Source organism: Heterodontus francisci, unplaced genomic scaffold (genome assembly GCF_036365525.1).
Source record: "Heterodontus francisci isolate sHetFra1 unplaced genomic scaffold, sHetFra1.hap1 HAP1_SCAFFOLD_157, whole genome shotgun sequence".
NCBI classification, from domain to species: Eukaryota; Metazoa; Chordata; class Chondrichthyes; order Heterodontiformes; family Heterodontidae; genus Heterodontus; species Heterodontus francisci.
The window spans coordinates 1,777,186-1,794,837 of NW_027140118.1; the positions used below are offsets into that span (position 1 = coordinate 1,777,186).

Below are 17,652 nucleotides of genomic sequence, written 5' to 3' on the forward strand. Positions count from 1 at the left end.
ATCTTCTGGAATGTTCTACCTGCGAGTCTGATGGAGACAGATTCAATTGTGGCTTTCAATATGGAATTGGACAAGCACCTGAAGAGAAAATCTTTGCATGTCTATGTAGAAAGGGCAGAAGCATAGGACTAGTGAGGTGCTCTTACAGATATCCAGCATGGACACAACGGGCTGAATGGCCTCCTTCTGTGTTGTAAACATTCTATGATTATATGCTGACTGCTGCAGCTTGTTAGTCGCAAACTGTCTGTCCAGTTTTTAAACTTAAAACTGTGAATGTGGTTGCAGGGTAATTAATTGCATACGAAGGGCTTTGAAGGGTGATCAAGACAGACTGTAGCAAACTGGCTACAAAACAGTCAACAAATTGTGGGTTAAAGGTAGTTATTCAGACTGACAAAAGTTGAGAAGTATTGTGTGACAATTCATGTCAATGGGTTAGCGCTGTGCAAATGCGTTCTATTGTTTGGTCCATTCCGAAGATTACGGCACACAACATTAAGAAGCGGCTGAGCACGCAGCACAAAGCAAAAGTTAAAGGCCTGATAATACTCCAGCTGTAGTGCTGAAGATCAGTGCTCTAAAACTAGCGACAACTCTAGCCAAGCTGATCCAGTACAGTTACAGCAGTTACAGCACTAGGATTCAACTGATATGGTGTGAAGTTGCTCAGTTGCACACTGCCTAGAAAAGTAGGGAAACACTGACTGGTTAGTACCCAATCAACCTCCTCCCAATCAACACCAAATCTTTCCTTGTGCTGGGTGTGACTCCCCTTTCAACGTATCTCTCTTTAATAAAACTCATTTTTTTTTGTATTTTCCAGAGCTTTGTTAACCTGTATTGCTATTTTATTGATTTTTATATCTGCACCCCTGAGTCCCATTGCTCTGCGACACAATTTAGATTATCATTGTCCAAGGAGTATGGGTTCTCAGTCTTCCTACCCAAATGTGTAAGTGCACATTTATCTGCATGAAAATTCATTTACAATTTCGTTAACATGAAGTATTTTTCTCACAATCTGCCTTTGTATTAACTATTGCTCCAAGTCAATGTCATTAGTGAATATTACAATTGTACGTCCTTTTTCTGAGTCGAAATCATTTATGTTAAATATGAACAACAGTACTCCCAGCACCAGTTCTTGTCACACAATACTTCTTGCCCAGTTCTAACTGCTGATACAGTGACGGCGACTGGGTAAGTTATAAATAAATAAAGGCACATTTTAAAGATTATAGTCCTGTCACATTATAAGCAGTAGTGATACAGGAAACCCAGCATCATCAGTTTTGAACAGAATCTGAGAACGGCTCGTGCCAGATCTGTGATTAATCAGATGCGTATTGAAATAAAAATCTATGTATTATTGTGATTATTAACGTATTATGCTAATTATGATATAATATGCTTATTAAGATCACAGATATCCTCGACTAACATCCGGAGACTCCCCATGCTCAGGCAGACTGGAGATCCAGTACGGTGAAAACTGGGGAACAGTGTGTGACCTTGACTGGGATTTGAAAGACGCCAATGTGGTCTGTAGTCTGCTTCAGTGTGGAGTCGCCGTGTCAGTGCCAAGATATGCTCATTTTGGAGAGGGCATTGGGCTCGTACGGTCTGATATCTTTGACTGCACTGGAAATGAGACCAGTTTATTGGACTGCCGTCTTTTTCAAGGAAATCAGCAGGAGTGCAGCCACAGGAACGATGCCAGTGTGATCTGTTCCGGTGAGTACAGACTTACTGAAAAGCAGACAACTCCCTGCTTAACATGTGGAAAACTGAGGAAGGTGGCATTCCCATGTTTCTGTCTGAAAGGTTCATATCTAAACTAGTCATTATAGTTTATTATTACTGCTCAAGGTCTGGTGTAACGTGGTACAAAATACCCACAATTACTGGTAAACAAGATGGTTCTGAAACTTAACATTTATTTTGCAAGAAGCAGAATTTTCGCAAGTTTGTTTACCACTGCACCGAATGTATATTTAGAATTGAATATTGGCTGCAACAGTTGGGAGTTGACTAAATGAATATGCACTGGCCTATTTCGATACTTTAATTTGAACACCACGAATGATCCGACATTACAATAGCCTTCTGATCCTCCCTGCCCACGTTAGTATTCTTATCATACAGTACTGAAGCAGGCCCTTCGGCCCACCGACTGTCTGTCGACCAACAACCACCCATTTCTACTGATCCTACATTACCTACCACTCTCCTTGCCCCTACCCACAGTCGGGTTAATTTACAATGGTCAATTTACTTTCGACCTGCAAGTCTTTCACTGTGAGATGAAACCAGAGCACGCGGCAGAACCCCACGCATTCACAGGGAGAACATGCAAACTCCGCACAGACAGCACCCAGAACTGAACCCAGGTCACTGGAGCTGTGATGCAAACCACTGCTCCACTGTGCCCACGTTAACACTAACTGAACGGCAGGGTATAAAAGCACGGCTGTACTCCAGCACTGCTCAGTGCAATCAGGCCAGAATTGAAAGATTACAAAGTTATTTTATAGAAAGTGTGTATTTTACCCGCTAAATATGACAGGATCGGACACATATCCACATTATCAGTACAGAGCTTTCAGTTGCACTAGCCTGTTCGATCATTCAGTTAGATCATACCTGATATGTTCTTCAAGTCTCTTTACCTGGCTTTGAACCAGATTCCTTGATACACCGAGCTTACAAAAATCTATCAATATTAGTCTTGAAAATTTAGATTAGATGTAACATCCACAGCTCTTTACTTTGGACGTTGTTAGGGAAAGTTCCAGATTGCCGCTGTTTTTATAGAAAAATGTGTTTCCTAATTGTTCTTTGAGGCCCAACTATCTTCTGGTGCTTCGTCAGTTACCTTCCCACCATCAAAATGTCAGAAGTTGGGCTTTTTGCTGAGAATTGCATGGTCTTTAGTTCCATTCACAATTCCTTGGATTAAGAAACAGTTCATGCCCAATTACATCAAGAATCCGGACATTATTTAGACTTGGGCTGATAGGTAGAAAGTAACACACTCACCACCTCCGTGTCAGTTAATGACTATTTCCAACAAGAGAGACAATATCATCTCCCCTAGCTATTATAATCAGTGAATTCACTACCACCATCAAATCCTACTGGGTGTTGTCAGTGACAAGAAACTGAACTAGACCATTCACAATAATGTAGTGGCGAGTGGAGCAGGTCAGATGATCGGCATTCTGTGGCAAGTAGCTCACCTGCAGAATTCCCAAAGACTTTCCAGCAGCTGGAAGACATAGGCTGGGAATGTGAAAGGACATGACTCTTATAAATTTCAGGGAACCCAGCCACAGTTTGTGTAATCCTTCTTCATAATGAGGGGAGGCAATGGTGTGGTGCTAATGTCACTGGACTAGCAATCCAGAGTCCCAGGCTAATTCTGGGGACGCTGGTTCAATTCCCACCATCGCAGCTCGTGGAATTTAAATTCAGTTAATAAATCTGGAATTAAAAACTAGTCTCAGTAATGGTAACCATAAAACCATTGTCGATTGTTATTTAAAAAAATCTTGTTTCGTCATATCCTAAGGGGATGAAATCTGCCATTGTTACCTGGTCTGGCCGACATGTGACCAGAGACCTACAGCAATGCTGTTGACTCTTAACTGTCCTCTTACATAGCCTAACAAGTCACCCAGTTGTGAAAGGTAACGATGCATGAGCAATGAATGCTGGCCTTGCCGGCGACACCCACATCAAATGAATGAATAAAAAACAGAAACATTTGAAGCCAAGGAATCATTCTCGCATCTTTTATGCTGCACACTCTCCTTGGTCAACATATCCTTCCCAAAGCATATTGCCCATAGCTTAACATTACACCAGATGGGGCCTGACCAGTTTTTTTTTAGCTGCAGCATCATTTCTTCACCCTTGTATTCCATTCCTCTAGACATAAATCCCAGTATTCCATTGGCTGCTTTGATTTTCGTTCCTGTACTTTCCCATGACCCTGAAGTCTATTTTCCCTGTGCTGCATCCGGCTTTTCACCATGTAGAAAATACTGTAATCTGTTTAAGTCCAAATTGGACACCTCACGCTCACCAATATTGAAATAGTTTTACACAGTCACGGAATCTTTTTTTTTGTAAAGTTATGCTTAAAATATGCATGATTACAATATGGCTGATATTTTATTTCAATGGCAATATTGAGTATGTCAATTATATGTGGCTTTCTATCCAGTCATCTAAATCATTAATAAATATGGTGAATAGTTGAGGTTCCTGTGGGACGGCGCCATCACATCCTGCCAGTTAGATGATCTGCCCATTATCCCTGCTGTCTATCTCCTGCCACTAAACAAACGTCCGAAGCAGGTCAATAATTTCCCTAAATTCTATGAGCTTCAAGTTTAGCCAACAATCAGTTACAAGAGATTTTGCTGAGTGCTTTCTGGAAGTTCATCTGAATAACATCCATTCAGGTTCCCCTGTTCTCTACTTTAGTTACCTCCACAAAATATTTGATCAGGTTCATCAAGCATGATCTACCTTTTACAAATCCACGCTGGCTCTCTCTGATTGGCTGTCACTTTTCAAGGTGATCAGACACTCCATCTTCAAATGTACACTCTAGTAATTTCCTGACAACTGCTGTTAGGCTAACCAATCTATAATTGCCTTGGTTCTCTCGCTAACCTTTCTTTAAATAGCAGTGTGACAATTGCAATTTTCTAATTACTGATCCAGCAGTTTGCTCTCAATCATTAACAAAGGGACGGAAGGTGTTGTTTACAGCGCTATCAAGCAGTACTTACCAATAAACTACTCACTGATGCTCAGTTTGGGTTTGTCGGACCCCTCAGCTTCAGACCACATCACACCCTTTGTACAAACATGTATGATAAAGCTGCATTCCAGATGACAGTGACTGCCCTCAATGTCAGGGCAGCATTTGTCCGACTGCGGCAACAAAGAACCTTAATAAAAGTTGTGTGCATGTAAATACTGATGCAACGAAATTATGCATAATTCCTGCCATTTCCTTATTTTCATTTATAATATCACAACTGTCATTGTAATGAGACCACATTGCTTTTAATGACAATATATTTCTGAAGTTATTGTAAAAGATTTGGAGCTCTTGCGAACTGTTTTGTCATCCTTTGCTATTCTTTGTATCTCTGCCATTCACGAAGATCTGTGCATTTTTCTTTTTGCATTTTTGCATGTTTTTGGTCTCTTTTATACTTATGATGTTCTTGTGTCGTGCACGCCAGTCCATAATAGATGAGGTTGAGTTTGAAATTGGACCATTCAATGCGGTGGTCATTGAGTTGAGCTTCCTTGATGGCAGGCTTGTGCCGTTCACTGCGTCAAGGAAGCTATGGAGATCGATAAACACAAGACCTTCCCCCTAACAGTGACCTGTTCCTCGGTGAATATCAGGGTTTCCCTCCTCGAGAAACGCACAAGCACCTGCTGTGCAGCCAACAAACCACGACCAGAACAGTAGCATGGATTGACTTGCCACGATGCACAATAACTGACGAATCAGCAGCAAGAATAATGGCATATACTGACCTCTCATGGAATATAATTAACTGACCAAGAAAAAACAGAACAAGAACATGTAATAACCTATCAGTAGTAAGATCCTGCCCACATTCCCGTTCTGCACTGCATATAAACAGACTGCTTCCACCAATTACAATTATTTCTCCAGACAATGGGCAGAGTACATGGCCCAAAACGTCGTGGTCTGTCAGTATTTCTAACAACTGCTTTTTCAAGAAAGCAACTGCTGTTCTCAGCGCAAAGGCACGTGATGTAAAACCGTAAAATGGTCTGACTCAAATGTTGCATATTTTAGTTTTCTATTTCCCTGTAGCACCTAGATATGCTACATTTACAACTGTGCTCTACCCCGTCACCCCGCCCCCCACCAGCCTCCCCTCACCCATTTACTAGTTTAAGGTTCCTGTAACAACCCTATTTATCCTTTATTCTGGGACCCTGATCCCAACCCGATTCAGGTGCTTCACATTCCAACAGAATAGTTCTTTAATATCCCAGTACAGGTGCCAGGGTCCTTTGAAAGGTAACACCTCTTTCCAACACCATAACCTTCAAGCACGTGTTCATCTCCCTGATCGTTTATTTTTCCTATGCCAATGTGCAAGCGGCTTGTATAATAATCCAGATATTATAATCCTTGAGATCTTCTTTTATATTTCAGCTCCTGGTACTCTCCGAAAAGAACCTCTTGCCTACTCTTAGCAATGTTGTTTATGCCTAATTGGTCCACAACGACTGGATATTTCCACCCCAATCTTGCATTCTGATTTGAGATAACCCTCACTTCGCACAAGTTGGGAAAATACTGTGTGGGACTCTTAATGCCCTAATTATTGAATCACTTAAAAGTATCACATTATGCACCACTCCTCTTCCTTTTGAACAGCTTCCTATTCGAAGGTATCACGGTCAACATTGTGGCTGTCCTTCTAACAGTCTTCATCCTGACCTTCACAAATAGACAGTACTTTGTTCCTGTTCACTTCTGTATATCCTCGTTCTCCATTACATCTGGATTTCAAATCTGTACACTATAAGCTGCAACAACATCATTCTGATCCTGCAGCTCTCGACAAGGTGTGACTGAAATCTGCAGCAAACTGTCAAATACTCTTCTTGCTATCATATGTGTTGGTGTTTTTCCAATTCCCACAACAGCTGTATGATCCTGAGCCAGAGAGGTTCCAGGTTGAGATATCTACTACAGACAAGTTCCCTCGGTTCAGTTCCATTATCTACAAATTCCAATATCCAGAAAAAAACCTGCTCTGCCAGAACTTAGTCTGTCTTTATTTTAGAGGTAAAATTATTTGTCGATGCATTTTAGCTTTAACACTATTTTACTGGTTAGCTAACGCCGAAACACTAAGCACTCATCAATTAACTTAGTACGTATTTACAACTTACCCACGCCCTCTCACACTCTGACCTGACAATTGCTTCACTGAGTGAGTTTGTCCCTCTATTTGCCAGGTGTCTGTCTCTCAGCCCCTTCCAATAGGCTGTGCTACTGCTGGCTGTGGCGCTCTTTTAAACCGGTTGCTCTAGTCACTGACTCCAGTTTAACAGACAAAACAGAACACCTCCATCCGAACGCTCACCCTCTACTACCTAGAAGGACGAGGACAGCAGATGCATGGGAACACCATCTGCATGTTCTCCTCCGAAGCACACACCATCCTAATTTGGAACTATATAACCGGTCCTTCACTGTCGCTGGGTCAAATCCTGGAAGTCCCTTCCTAACAGTACTGTGAGTGTACTGAAAGCGCATGCACTGCAGTGGTACAAGAAGGCGGCTCACCACCATCTTTGCAAGGGCAGTTCGGGATTGGTAATAAATGCTGTCCGAGCCCGAAATTCCCACCCCCTGTGAAAGAATAAAAAATACCTCCTTTTACCCCTCTGCACCGAATTCTTACTCTGAGCAAACTCTAACTTCCCACTATGTTCATAATGTATTCAGTTAACATTGCAATCTTTGTTTTCACTCTGCCTTACCAGAAGTCTAAATATAGAATCATAGAAAATAGGAGTAGGAGTAGGCCAGACAGCCCTTTGGAGCCTGCTCCGCCATTCAAAAAAAGTAATGGCCTATCATCTAATTCAGTACTCTGTTCCCGTTTTTCCCCATATCACTTGATTCCTTTTGTATTAAGAAAGATATCTATCTCCTTCTTGAATATATTTAGAGATCTGTCCTCCACTGCCTTCTGTGGTAGAGAATTCCACAGGTTCACCACCTTCTGAGTGAAGACATTTCTCCTCATCTCGGTTCTAAATAGCATACTCCATATCCGGAGACTGTGACCCGTGGTTTTGGACTCTCCAGCCATCGGGAACATCCTCCCTGCATGGAGCCTGTCTAGTACTGTTCGAGTTTTATAGGTTTCTCTGAGATCCTCTCTCATTCTTCTAAACTCCAGTGAATATAGTCCGAGTCGATCCGATCTCTCTTCATACGTGAATCCTGCCATCCCAGGAATTAGCCTTGTAAATCTACTTTGCACACTCTTCATGGCAAGGGCATCCTTCCTCAGATAAGGAGACCAAAACTGCACACAATACTCCAGGTGTGGTCTCACCAAAGCCCTGTATAGGTGCAGTAACATCTTGCTCCTTTACTCAAATCATCTTGCAATGACGTCCAATATTATATGCTTTTTGAGGCACATTCGAGATGCAACAGTCCAGACAGTCTCCAGCTGACAGTAATTACCCGAGTTCGCACAATCACAGCTGATTGACAGCTTACTGCTAACCTGACTTACCCTGTTAACTGCGAACAATGAACTGCCTTGCAGTTTGGTTTTTAATTCCAAGCGAATTGCTAAATGTTAAGGCTGGATTTCAGTCTTCGTCACTAATTACCAAATTCCAAACTTCCCACTCTGCTGACAACACATGCAGCTAAAGGTACAGTCTATGCTTGCACACTTTGCCTTAACTCTACCTTACTGCATTGCAGAAGAACATTCCCCATGCAGGCAATTGCAGTTCAAGAGGACGGTCCTGACACCGGTTTCAAGGGCAAATAGAGTTGAGCAATAACTGCCACCTCTGCCAGAGATGTCCACATCCGCATAAAGAAAAGCAGCTCCGAAATGGGCTTGTTTTGTATTTGTTCTCCAGATCTTCTATAGCTCATCTATCAAACCCCTTAACCATTTTAAACACATCAACGAGATAAGCTGTAATCCTTCTAAACTAAATCTATTACAAACAAAGTTTATGCAACTTATCTTCATAATGTACCGTTTAAAGCATTGTTGCCATTCTAGTGACACTGTCCTGAACAACCTCCACAGCCAATGGTTTTGTGAAGTGCCGTGCCCAAACGTGACAACAGATACAACAGAATCATCACATCCTTCATCGTTTACATTCCAAAATCCAAGAGATAAAGACCAACAATCGATTAGCGTTTGCAAGAAGAGCTGTTAATTTTTGAGTGTTCAGCCAACTTCTTAAAGAGGTCCTGTAGTAATTATTGTGATGAAAGTACACAGACCTGAAACATAACTCTCTTGCTCTCTCCACAGATGCTGCTAGCCCTGCTCAGTATTTCCAATATTTTCTGTTTTATTTCAGATTTCCAACATCTGCAGTATTTTGCTTTTGTGTTGCTGTGGTAATTCTAATTGTTTTTTGATAGATAATTTGTGTAAAGTATGGATAGATAATCGTGTACATAAGATTCAACTTTTATACCCATTTTCTATTTTGCTGTTTCTATGCAGAGGATGATTTATAAATTATTTGGATTTGGATTGGTTTCCAATACAGGGAAACATGGACCTCGATTCGTTGATGGGACGAACAGATGCTCTGGCCGGGTGGAGGTGCTGCATGGAGACCAGTGGGGGACGCTGAGTGACATGTACTTTGATCTGGAAGACGCCAACGTGGTCTGTGAGCACTTGCAGTGTGGGACAGTAACTTCAATCCCGGGAGGAGCTCACTTTGGGAAGGGAGCCGGTCCAGTGTGGAAGGAAAGTTACAGGTGTCGGCGGAATGAGACGCGATTGTGGGATTGTCCTGTTTCATCCTGGGAACAGTTTAGCTGCTCCCATGAAAATGATGCCAGTGTCATCTGTACGGGTGAGTCATCTCAGTCAATTGAACTGAAATACACCAACTGTTCTGCTGTCAAGCATCATTAACTATTTCCACAGGTCGCTGATTCACTAGTTTGCTGATCCCATGCTTCCTTCGACACTAAGATTCCGAGATGTGTTTGTCGGTTTATTGGTCTGAATTAAATTACAAATGAATCAACGAGCTTCACTCCAGTAAACATTGAATACATACAATGTCTCGTGATTAGTACATATCGATCATATAATATCTCTTTTGTGGTAAATCTAGGGCATTATTCAAGGGCTATAGAAGCAGCAGTTTGCTCCCAGGACCACTGCCATAGAATGGAAATGTTGCTCGAGCATTGAAACTGTTATCAGTGTTGGCCGTTCAAATATGAATTATCATGGAATTCTCTGCAAAGATCAGCTGTGCAATAGAAAAAACTGTGAACTTGTTTCCAACTAAATAGCATGAGATAAATTTTAATTTCCATTACATTAAGGGCAATAAAATGATAGTGAGTGAAGTAACTCGTTATTTCACCAATATGCCATGTCTTTGATTATTTCACAAACTTGATGTAAATTACAATTCTCCCAGTTATCCCTCAACCAGCGCCCTCTTATAACAGATTATCTGCTCAGTTAACTGATCGCTGTACGTTTGACATTGCTCAACGCAAATTGCTCCCACGTTTCACAATTTAAAATATAGGTAATAAAAACAGTAAGTGCTGAAAATACTCAGAAGTTCTGGCAGCATCTACGGTGAAAGAAACAGAATCAACCTTACAGTTTGCAGATCTTTCATCAGAACTTAGAGATTTAACAGTTTTTAAAGAAAGGGGAAAGCAAGGAAAGAACGAAAGGAACAATCTGTGATATGGTGGAAGGCAGGAAGAATTAAATGGTAAATAGGACAATGCAAGGCAGAAAGAGATAGGAATGGGCCAAGTGAAAAACACATTTCGAGAGGAGCTGCAAATTGGAAGGCAAGACATCGTCCAAAAAAGGGGAGGGAATCTTTCCTGAAATTGCTGAATTCAATGTTCATTCCAAAAGCCTGTAAAGAGTCTAGTGGAAAGAGGAAGTGCTGTTTCTCAAACTTATGTTAATCTTCATTGGAACTGTGTCGGAGAAAGAGGAGAGAGATGTCAGAGTGGGAGCAGAATAAATAATGAAAAGGACAGGCAACTGGAAGCTAAAGGTAAAGCTTGCAGACTGAACAAAGGTGTTGTGCAAAGTAAGCACTCAATTATGTTTGGTGTCCCAATGTAAAGCAGACGGTATCATGATCAGTCAATACAGTGAATACAGTATACTAAAGAGAAGGCAGTACAAGAAAATCGCTGTTTCACTTGGAAGCAGTATTTGGCGGCTTGGATGGTGAGAAAGGTGGAGGTAACAGGGCAGTGGTTGCACCTCCTGCGCATTCATGGGAAGGTCATGGGGGAAGGGGTGCTGAGAATGATTGAAGAGTGAATCAGGGTGCCACAGAGCGAATGGTCCCTTCAGAATGTTAAACGTGGAGGGAAGGGGAAGATGTGCTTTGTAGTGGCACCACATTAAAGGTGGTGGAAATGGTGGAAGATGATCTGTTGAATATGGAAGCTGATGGAGTGGAAGATGAGGAGAATCAGAATCCTATCATTATTCCGGGAGGGGGAAAGGGTGAAAGCAGACGTTTGGGGAATGGAATGGACGTGCTTGAGGGCCCTGTCAACCATGGTGGGTGGATGAGGAGGTGAGGAGAGTCCTCGGTTGAGGAAAAAGGAATACATATCTGGAACCACTGGTATGGAAGTTTGCATCACCAGACATTGCAGATGGAGCAAGTGAAAAAATGTGATAGAGTGATTCGAAGAATTGGGTTGTGAGGAAGCATAGACAAGGTAACTGTGAGAGTCACTGGGTTTAATCTTTATATTAGTTAATAACCTATCCCCAGAAGCAGAGACAGAGATGTTGAGGAAGAGAATAGAAGAGTTGAAGATGGACCATGTGAATATAAGGAGGATAAACTGGAAGAAAAGTTGATGATATTTTCAAGTACAGGGCGAGAGCTGGAATATCAGTGCATGTGGACAGGAGGACGACCTTCAGTCCCTTGGCTATCACCTACAGTTCATTTTACCCTCTGTCCCCAGTTCAGCAACCGTAAGCTACTCGGTACGTCTCTAAAATGTATTTACAGAGAAAAGGTAATGGTGAAAATGATCTTTCAACAAGCCTTCTGAACAATGATGACAGGAATAGTAACCATTAATATTAATGACTTTTCGGGTGGCAGTAAATTCTGAGATATTTTGCTTCAGTTTCACCATTCTCAATGTGTTTCATGTTGTAGATGAAAATTGGTCACTAAGACTGACTAACGGGGGAAGCTGGTGTGATGGGCGAGTGGAGATTTACTACAATGGCAGCTGGGGGAGATTGCAGGATAGACACTGGACCCTGAATGATGCCAACGTAGTCTGTACACAGCTGGGTTGTGGTGAAGCGACAGCCGCTTATAACTATTCAAAGGATGGAGAGAGTGAAGCACCCATCTGGGTGAATGATGTCCAGTGTGAAGGAAACGAATTGCAGCTCCAGAACTGCATCTTATTCACATTGAATTCGTCTCTCACTGACAGTATGGATGTAGGGGTCCTGTGTTCTGGTAAGCAAATTCTTCACTGCTTTTACAAAAACATAAAATTGAAATGTCTAATCTGCTGAGAAAAGTGATAATATCGGTTACTTGTTCCTGGGTTTCTCAAACCAGTAATTTCACTCGAGGAGAGTGGGAGAGGATGGTGGGCGGTCGGGGTGCTGGGGTGGTGTACAGAGAGAGAGGACACGGACACAATTAAACAGCAAGAACGTTTGTATTACAGAAATTTCAATTAACACATACATCACTAGGGGTTTAACAGGAATGTAAACGGAGAGAAAACTGACACAGAGCCAAACAAAGAGATGTTGGAGTGGGTGACGAAATTCTTAGTCAGATGGTTGGATTTGAAGAGCCGGAGACACGGAAATATTTCTGGTGGAAATTCAGATCTGGGGGTTAGATGGTTAAAGGCGAAACTGAAAGTTGTGGGCAATTGAAGTGGGTGAAGTACAAGAAGCTGTATTCAGAAAAAAGCAGAGCCCCTGAAATGATTCAGGCTGGAGACGGTTATACTGATGCAGGGGGAGAGCATGAAGGTGTCTGAACAGGAAGATCATATTTGGAAACTCTAGGTATTGATCGCAGGGAAACCAGTAGATCGTCGAGTGCCATGGCGTTCCTGAGAGGAGCTTCATGTAGGGAAGGCAACAAAACTTTGGATGAGCTGATGTTTCTGGAGGATGCAAGATGTGTGATCGCCCAGGAGAACATTGAAATATTCGATTCTGCAGGCAACAAAGCATGGGTGAGCATTTCAGCAGCAGATGGGCTGAGGCAGGAAGGGAGGTGAATGATGATAGAGGTGAAAGATAACGGCCTTATGAGAAAGAGAATACGGAATTGGATTCTCAGCTGTGGTATCAAATCCGGCGCCAAGCTTGCAATCAGTTCGACTGTATAGTATATAAGTGGAGGTAGCTGAGTGGGAGTTGGTCTGGTGCTAGTTTCATTAGATTGTGTGTAAAAGTAGACAGATGTTTTGGACTAGACACTTTAAAGTTTCATTGTGTGGCATGTTAATGCATGCATGTGTTCTGGGGATGTTGCATTATGCAGAGTGTAGTTTAGTTTTGTTTAGTTTAGAGATACAACACTGAAACAGGCCCTTCGGCCCACCGAGACTGTGCCGACCATCAACCACCCATTTATAATAATCCTGCACTAATCCCATATTCCTACCACATCCCCATCTGTCCCTATATTTCCCTACCACGGCTAGGGGCAATTTATAATGGTCAATTTACCTGCCAACATGCAAGTCCTTTGGCTTGAGTGTGGGCAGATGTTTTCGGGTTGTTCCAATGAACATTTATTTGCATACGACATGTGGAACTTACAACATATGAGATAGTTAATGATTCAGATTTGATACCGATTGGTTACAGTAAGCATTTTCTTCGGACACTGCGGAAATCAATACATTCCAGCGTTTCACGTCAGAAGTTTACAGTGCTGAATGGTTATTACACACTCAGTCACTGGACAGAGTCGAGTATGTCATCTTGTTCTTCAGTTAGGTAGATGTTAAGCTCCACCCAACATTTATGCCCACCTACAGAAGCCATGTGTCTTCTCCTTGTCTTCTACTTCTGTATCTGATGGGTCACATTGCTGATGTTTATTCTCCAAAGTGCCTGACGCAATTAGTCCAATCATTTTTGTCCAGTCCAGATTAAATACTGGTTTCTGTTCAGCCGGGAGGTCTGCACATCGACAGTTCAATTGCCCGTAGGCGCTTCCTGATCCTGTCCAACATTTTGCAGAGAGATCCTGTTTTCTGCCCTCTTTGGTCCGGTCCAACAGTCATATATTGATAGAATTAGTCGTTTAGTTCATTGATTTTTTACAGACAATCGCAATTGCTAATGTGCCTCACATGTTTCGTTTGCTCATTTAACATAATTGCAGCAGTCTGTCTGGACAGACAGGTCTGCATCTTCTCTGTTCAGACATGCGGTTTATGTATCTAAAATTACTCAAATATATTCCTTGTCAAAGACAGAGTCCCATCCTTTCAAAGGTAAGTGATTCTCTTATGCAATTAATATTAAATTGATTTATGATAATGTTAATAATGTTATAATCAACACAACCCTCGAACGTAGTTCCACACGAAGATACTGCATATTGCAAGGCTGATGTTTAAGGGTAGGACTTGTGGACCTTACATTCTCCAATATGAAGTGGAGTAATAAAGTAATCATGAAGTAATACATAGCATGGATTAAACTGCTGGTCTTGCCAGTGACACCAACATTCCCGGAAATAATTGAAAAACAGAAAGGCACGGTGACATGTGGGGAACTATCTGGTAATATAATCCTGAATGTATCAGTCGCATAAAGCATCATTGGGTCCTCTTCATCTTCACTAAATCCTCCTGTTTGACAAAGATTATCCAGGAAGCCAAAGAAAATGCACAGCAAATATTCTCCATCATAAATCTTCCTCCTGAACCACTCCCCTGCCTCATCCACCCTGAACTCCAAAAATAATTGAGAGGAGCTCATAGACTTTTTGTCACAAAGTTCAAAAACATCCGTTCAGTCACCTCCCTTTCTTCCCCAACCCATCAGGCCTAACTTCCTATCAGTTCCCACCCCCATCCCATACGATCACCCTGAATTCACATTTCTTGTTTCTCTCCTAGAATCCTTCACTCTCTCTCTGAACCTGTGCTGTTGATGGTATCCACATTTTGCTGTCTACACCTTATTTCTACTAAACTACTGAACACAAACATTCCCTTCCTGGGTTCCATATTAGCTGGCAATATTAACGATTCTCTTTCTCTCTCTCTCTCTCTACATTTTCAGGCTCCTCTCCATCAAATCAGCAGTCATCACACCTCTCCTCAGAAAGGAACCATTGACCACCTGTCCATGCAGGTTACTGCCCAGCTCCAACTGATCGTACCTCGCCAAAGTCCTTGAATGTGTTGTCGCCTCCCAAATCCATGCTCATCTTATATGAAGCTGCATGTTTCAATTACGCAAATCAATTTTCTATCCACACCACAGGCCGAAAACAAATGACATCCGAAGTGATTGTGACAAATATAAACGATTCCACCTCCTCTTTCTTGACTTGTCTCAAATTTTTATATGATTGATCATGAAATACTTGTCCAATTCCTCCCCATTAACACACGGCTGGGTGGGACTGCACTCAGCTGGTTCTAGTATTATCTGTACAGTCATGGTCAGAAAGTTGCCAGCAATGGTTTCTCTTCCTGCTTCTGCAAAGTCACCTATAGTGTCACCAGAGGATCGATCCTTTGACACTTCATTACTCATTTACATGCTGCCTTTCAGCGATATCCGCAAACAAAGCCTCAGTTTCCACATGTATCTCACTGTATCCAACTCTACCTCACATTCAACACTCTTGAGCCCTCCAATGCCTGTACACTGTGAGAATTCCAGGCTGACATTCAGTACTGCATCAGCAGAAAATTCCTGCAACTCAGTATTGAAAAGATAGAAACCATCAGTCCCCATCGCATGTTTCCTTGCTGCCAACTCCATTTCTCGCCATGCCAACTGTCTGTCACTCAGCCAGACAGCTTGTAATCTTGGTGTTATATTTGTCCCCAGGGTGATCCTCCTATCAAATCTCCATATCCTCATTAACACTGTCTATTTTCACCTCCATGACATCACCCGCATTTGCCCTTATCTCGTCTTGTCGATAGCGTTGTTCCCTCCAGACTCGATGATGCTAATGCAATCCTGGCTGGCTTCACTCGTTGCAACCTCTGCAAGCTCCGCTGTCTCGACCATTTGCCACTCAGGCATCTGCCCTCTGCCCACTGACCTACTTTGCCCAGCAACGAGAGGTTTTAAAATTCTCATCCTTGTTTTCAAATCTCTTCCTGGCCTCACAGCTCCTGTCTTTGCAATCGGCTCCAGACCGGCAGCTCCCAGTTCTGGCTTCTTGAGCATTCCTGGTTTTAATTGTGCACCATTGGCGGCCGTGCCTTTATTTGCGAAGGTCACATGCTCTAGAATTACTTGCTTAAATATCTCTGCCTGTCAACCAGTCTTTCCTGCTTTAAGACGTTCCATAAAAACTAACTCTCTTACTTAGCTTTTGGTCATCTGACCTAATATATTTTTCTGTGCTCTGTGTTAAAATGTCTTTGATATCACTCCTGTATCGCGCCTTGGGATGTTTCATTACGTTAATGGCGCTAGATAAATGCAAGTCACTTGTAATTGAAGATGAGGGAAAAAGGAGATGGCAGTAAATGTCTGACCAAGATAACAAATTAGGGTAACATACATGGACAAGGAACAGATACAGTTATATAACATGAGTATAAATTAACTGTGAATCGTGTGAGTGATTGCCTGTTTGACACCGTACACAGCGTTCAAAACATAAAAGGGGAACTGGAGATCAGAACTTGTCAAAGCCAGATGTAATAGCATATCTGAAACATTGCCGTTCTTTACATTCTATGTCAGAAGTAAGTGTAAACAGATATTCTGTTGTATAGTTTTATTTACCTGTCACAGGTGCTTTTCACGTTCATTTTTTGAGCTGGTGATGGTAAAATCAGTTGTATTGAGTGATGATGTGAATGTCTATTGAAAGTATAATCCTCATGTACTGTTATCCAACAGACCACGTGCAGTTAAGGCTGTCTGACGGTGGAAGCCCATGTACTGGCCGAGTGGAGATTTATTACAATGGGACTTGGGGCTCAGTTTGTGATGATTCCTGGGATCTGGCGGACGCTGACGTGGTTTGCAAACAGCTGGGTTGTGGAAAGGCATTGGACCTGGCACTTCCTGCATCTTGTGGACCAGGCTCAGGGCCAGTTTGGTTGGATGAACTGACGTGTTCCGGTAACGAATCATTTCTCTGGGAATGTCCCTCAGCATCGTGGGGTCACCACGACTGTTCTCATAAAGAAGATGTGAGGATCATGTGTTCAGGTGAAGGTGCTTCCATGTGCCCATTTTCCGTAGTGTTGTGCACGTGGTTTCACAGGGAAGATATGGCTTCGAATTGCATACAATGGACAGCACGGAATCTGGCCATTCGGACTAACTGGTCAATGTGGTGTTTACGTTGCCCACGAGTATCACCCCACATCATTGCACCTAACCCTCTTTGCATATCCTCCTGCTTCTTTCTGCCTCATGTACCTGTATAGCTTTACCTTAAAGGCATCAGTGCAAATCACCTCAGCAATTGCATGTGTTCGGAATTCAAAATTCAAACCACTCCCTAGGTAAAAAAACAAACAAATTCTCCTGAATTTCTTATTAGATTTATTCGTGATTATCCTATATTTATGATCACTAACTTCGGTCTCTGTCACTTTCGAAGTGATTA

At 42.2% G+C, this 17,652-nt stretch overlaps 1 protein-coding gene across 1 annotated transcript; it reads left to right on the forward strand.

Annotated features, from left to right (window-relative positions):
* Positions 1–1,598: 1,598 nt before the first annotated feature.
* On the forward strand, positions 1,599–17,364 carry LOC137358855 (scavenger receptor cysteine-rich type 1 protein M130-like). The gene is made up of 4 exons (XM_068025073.1): positions 1,599–1,737; positions 9,352–9,666; positions 11,995–12,301; positions 17,283–17,364. The coding sequence occupies exons 2-4, from the start codon at positions 9,444–9,446 to the stop codon at positions 17,362–17,364; spliced, it is 612 nt and encodes a 203-aa protein (XP_067881174.1). The 5' UTR covers positions 1,599–1,737; positions 9,352–9,443.
* Positions 17,365–17,652: the final 288 nt, after the last annotated feature.

Excerpts from the sequence above, each read along its gene's own strand:
- LOC137358855 (XM_068025073.1), top strand. The coding sequence starts at position 9,444 with ATGTACTTTGATCTGGAAGACGCCAACGTGGTCTGTGAGCACTTGCAG. Across the intron at positions 9,667-11,994 it reads TGCCAGTGTCATCTGTACGG|ATGAAAATTGGTCACTAAGA; the intron begins GTGAGTCATCTC and ends TTCATGTTGTAG. Across the intron at positions 12,302-17,282 it reads AGTATGGATGTAGGGGTCCT|TGTTGTGCACGTGGTTTCAC; the intron begins GTGTTCTGGTAA and ends CATTTTCCGTAG.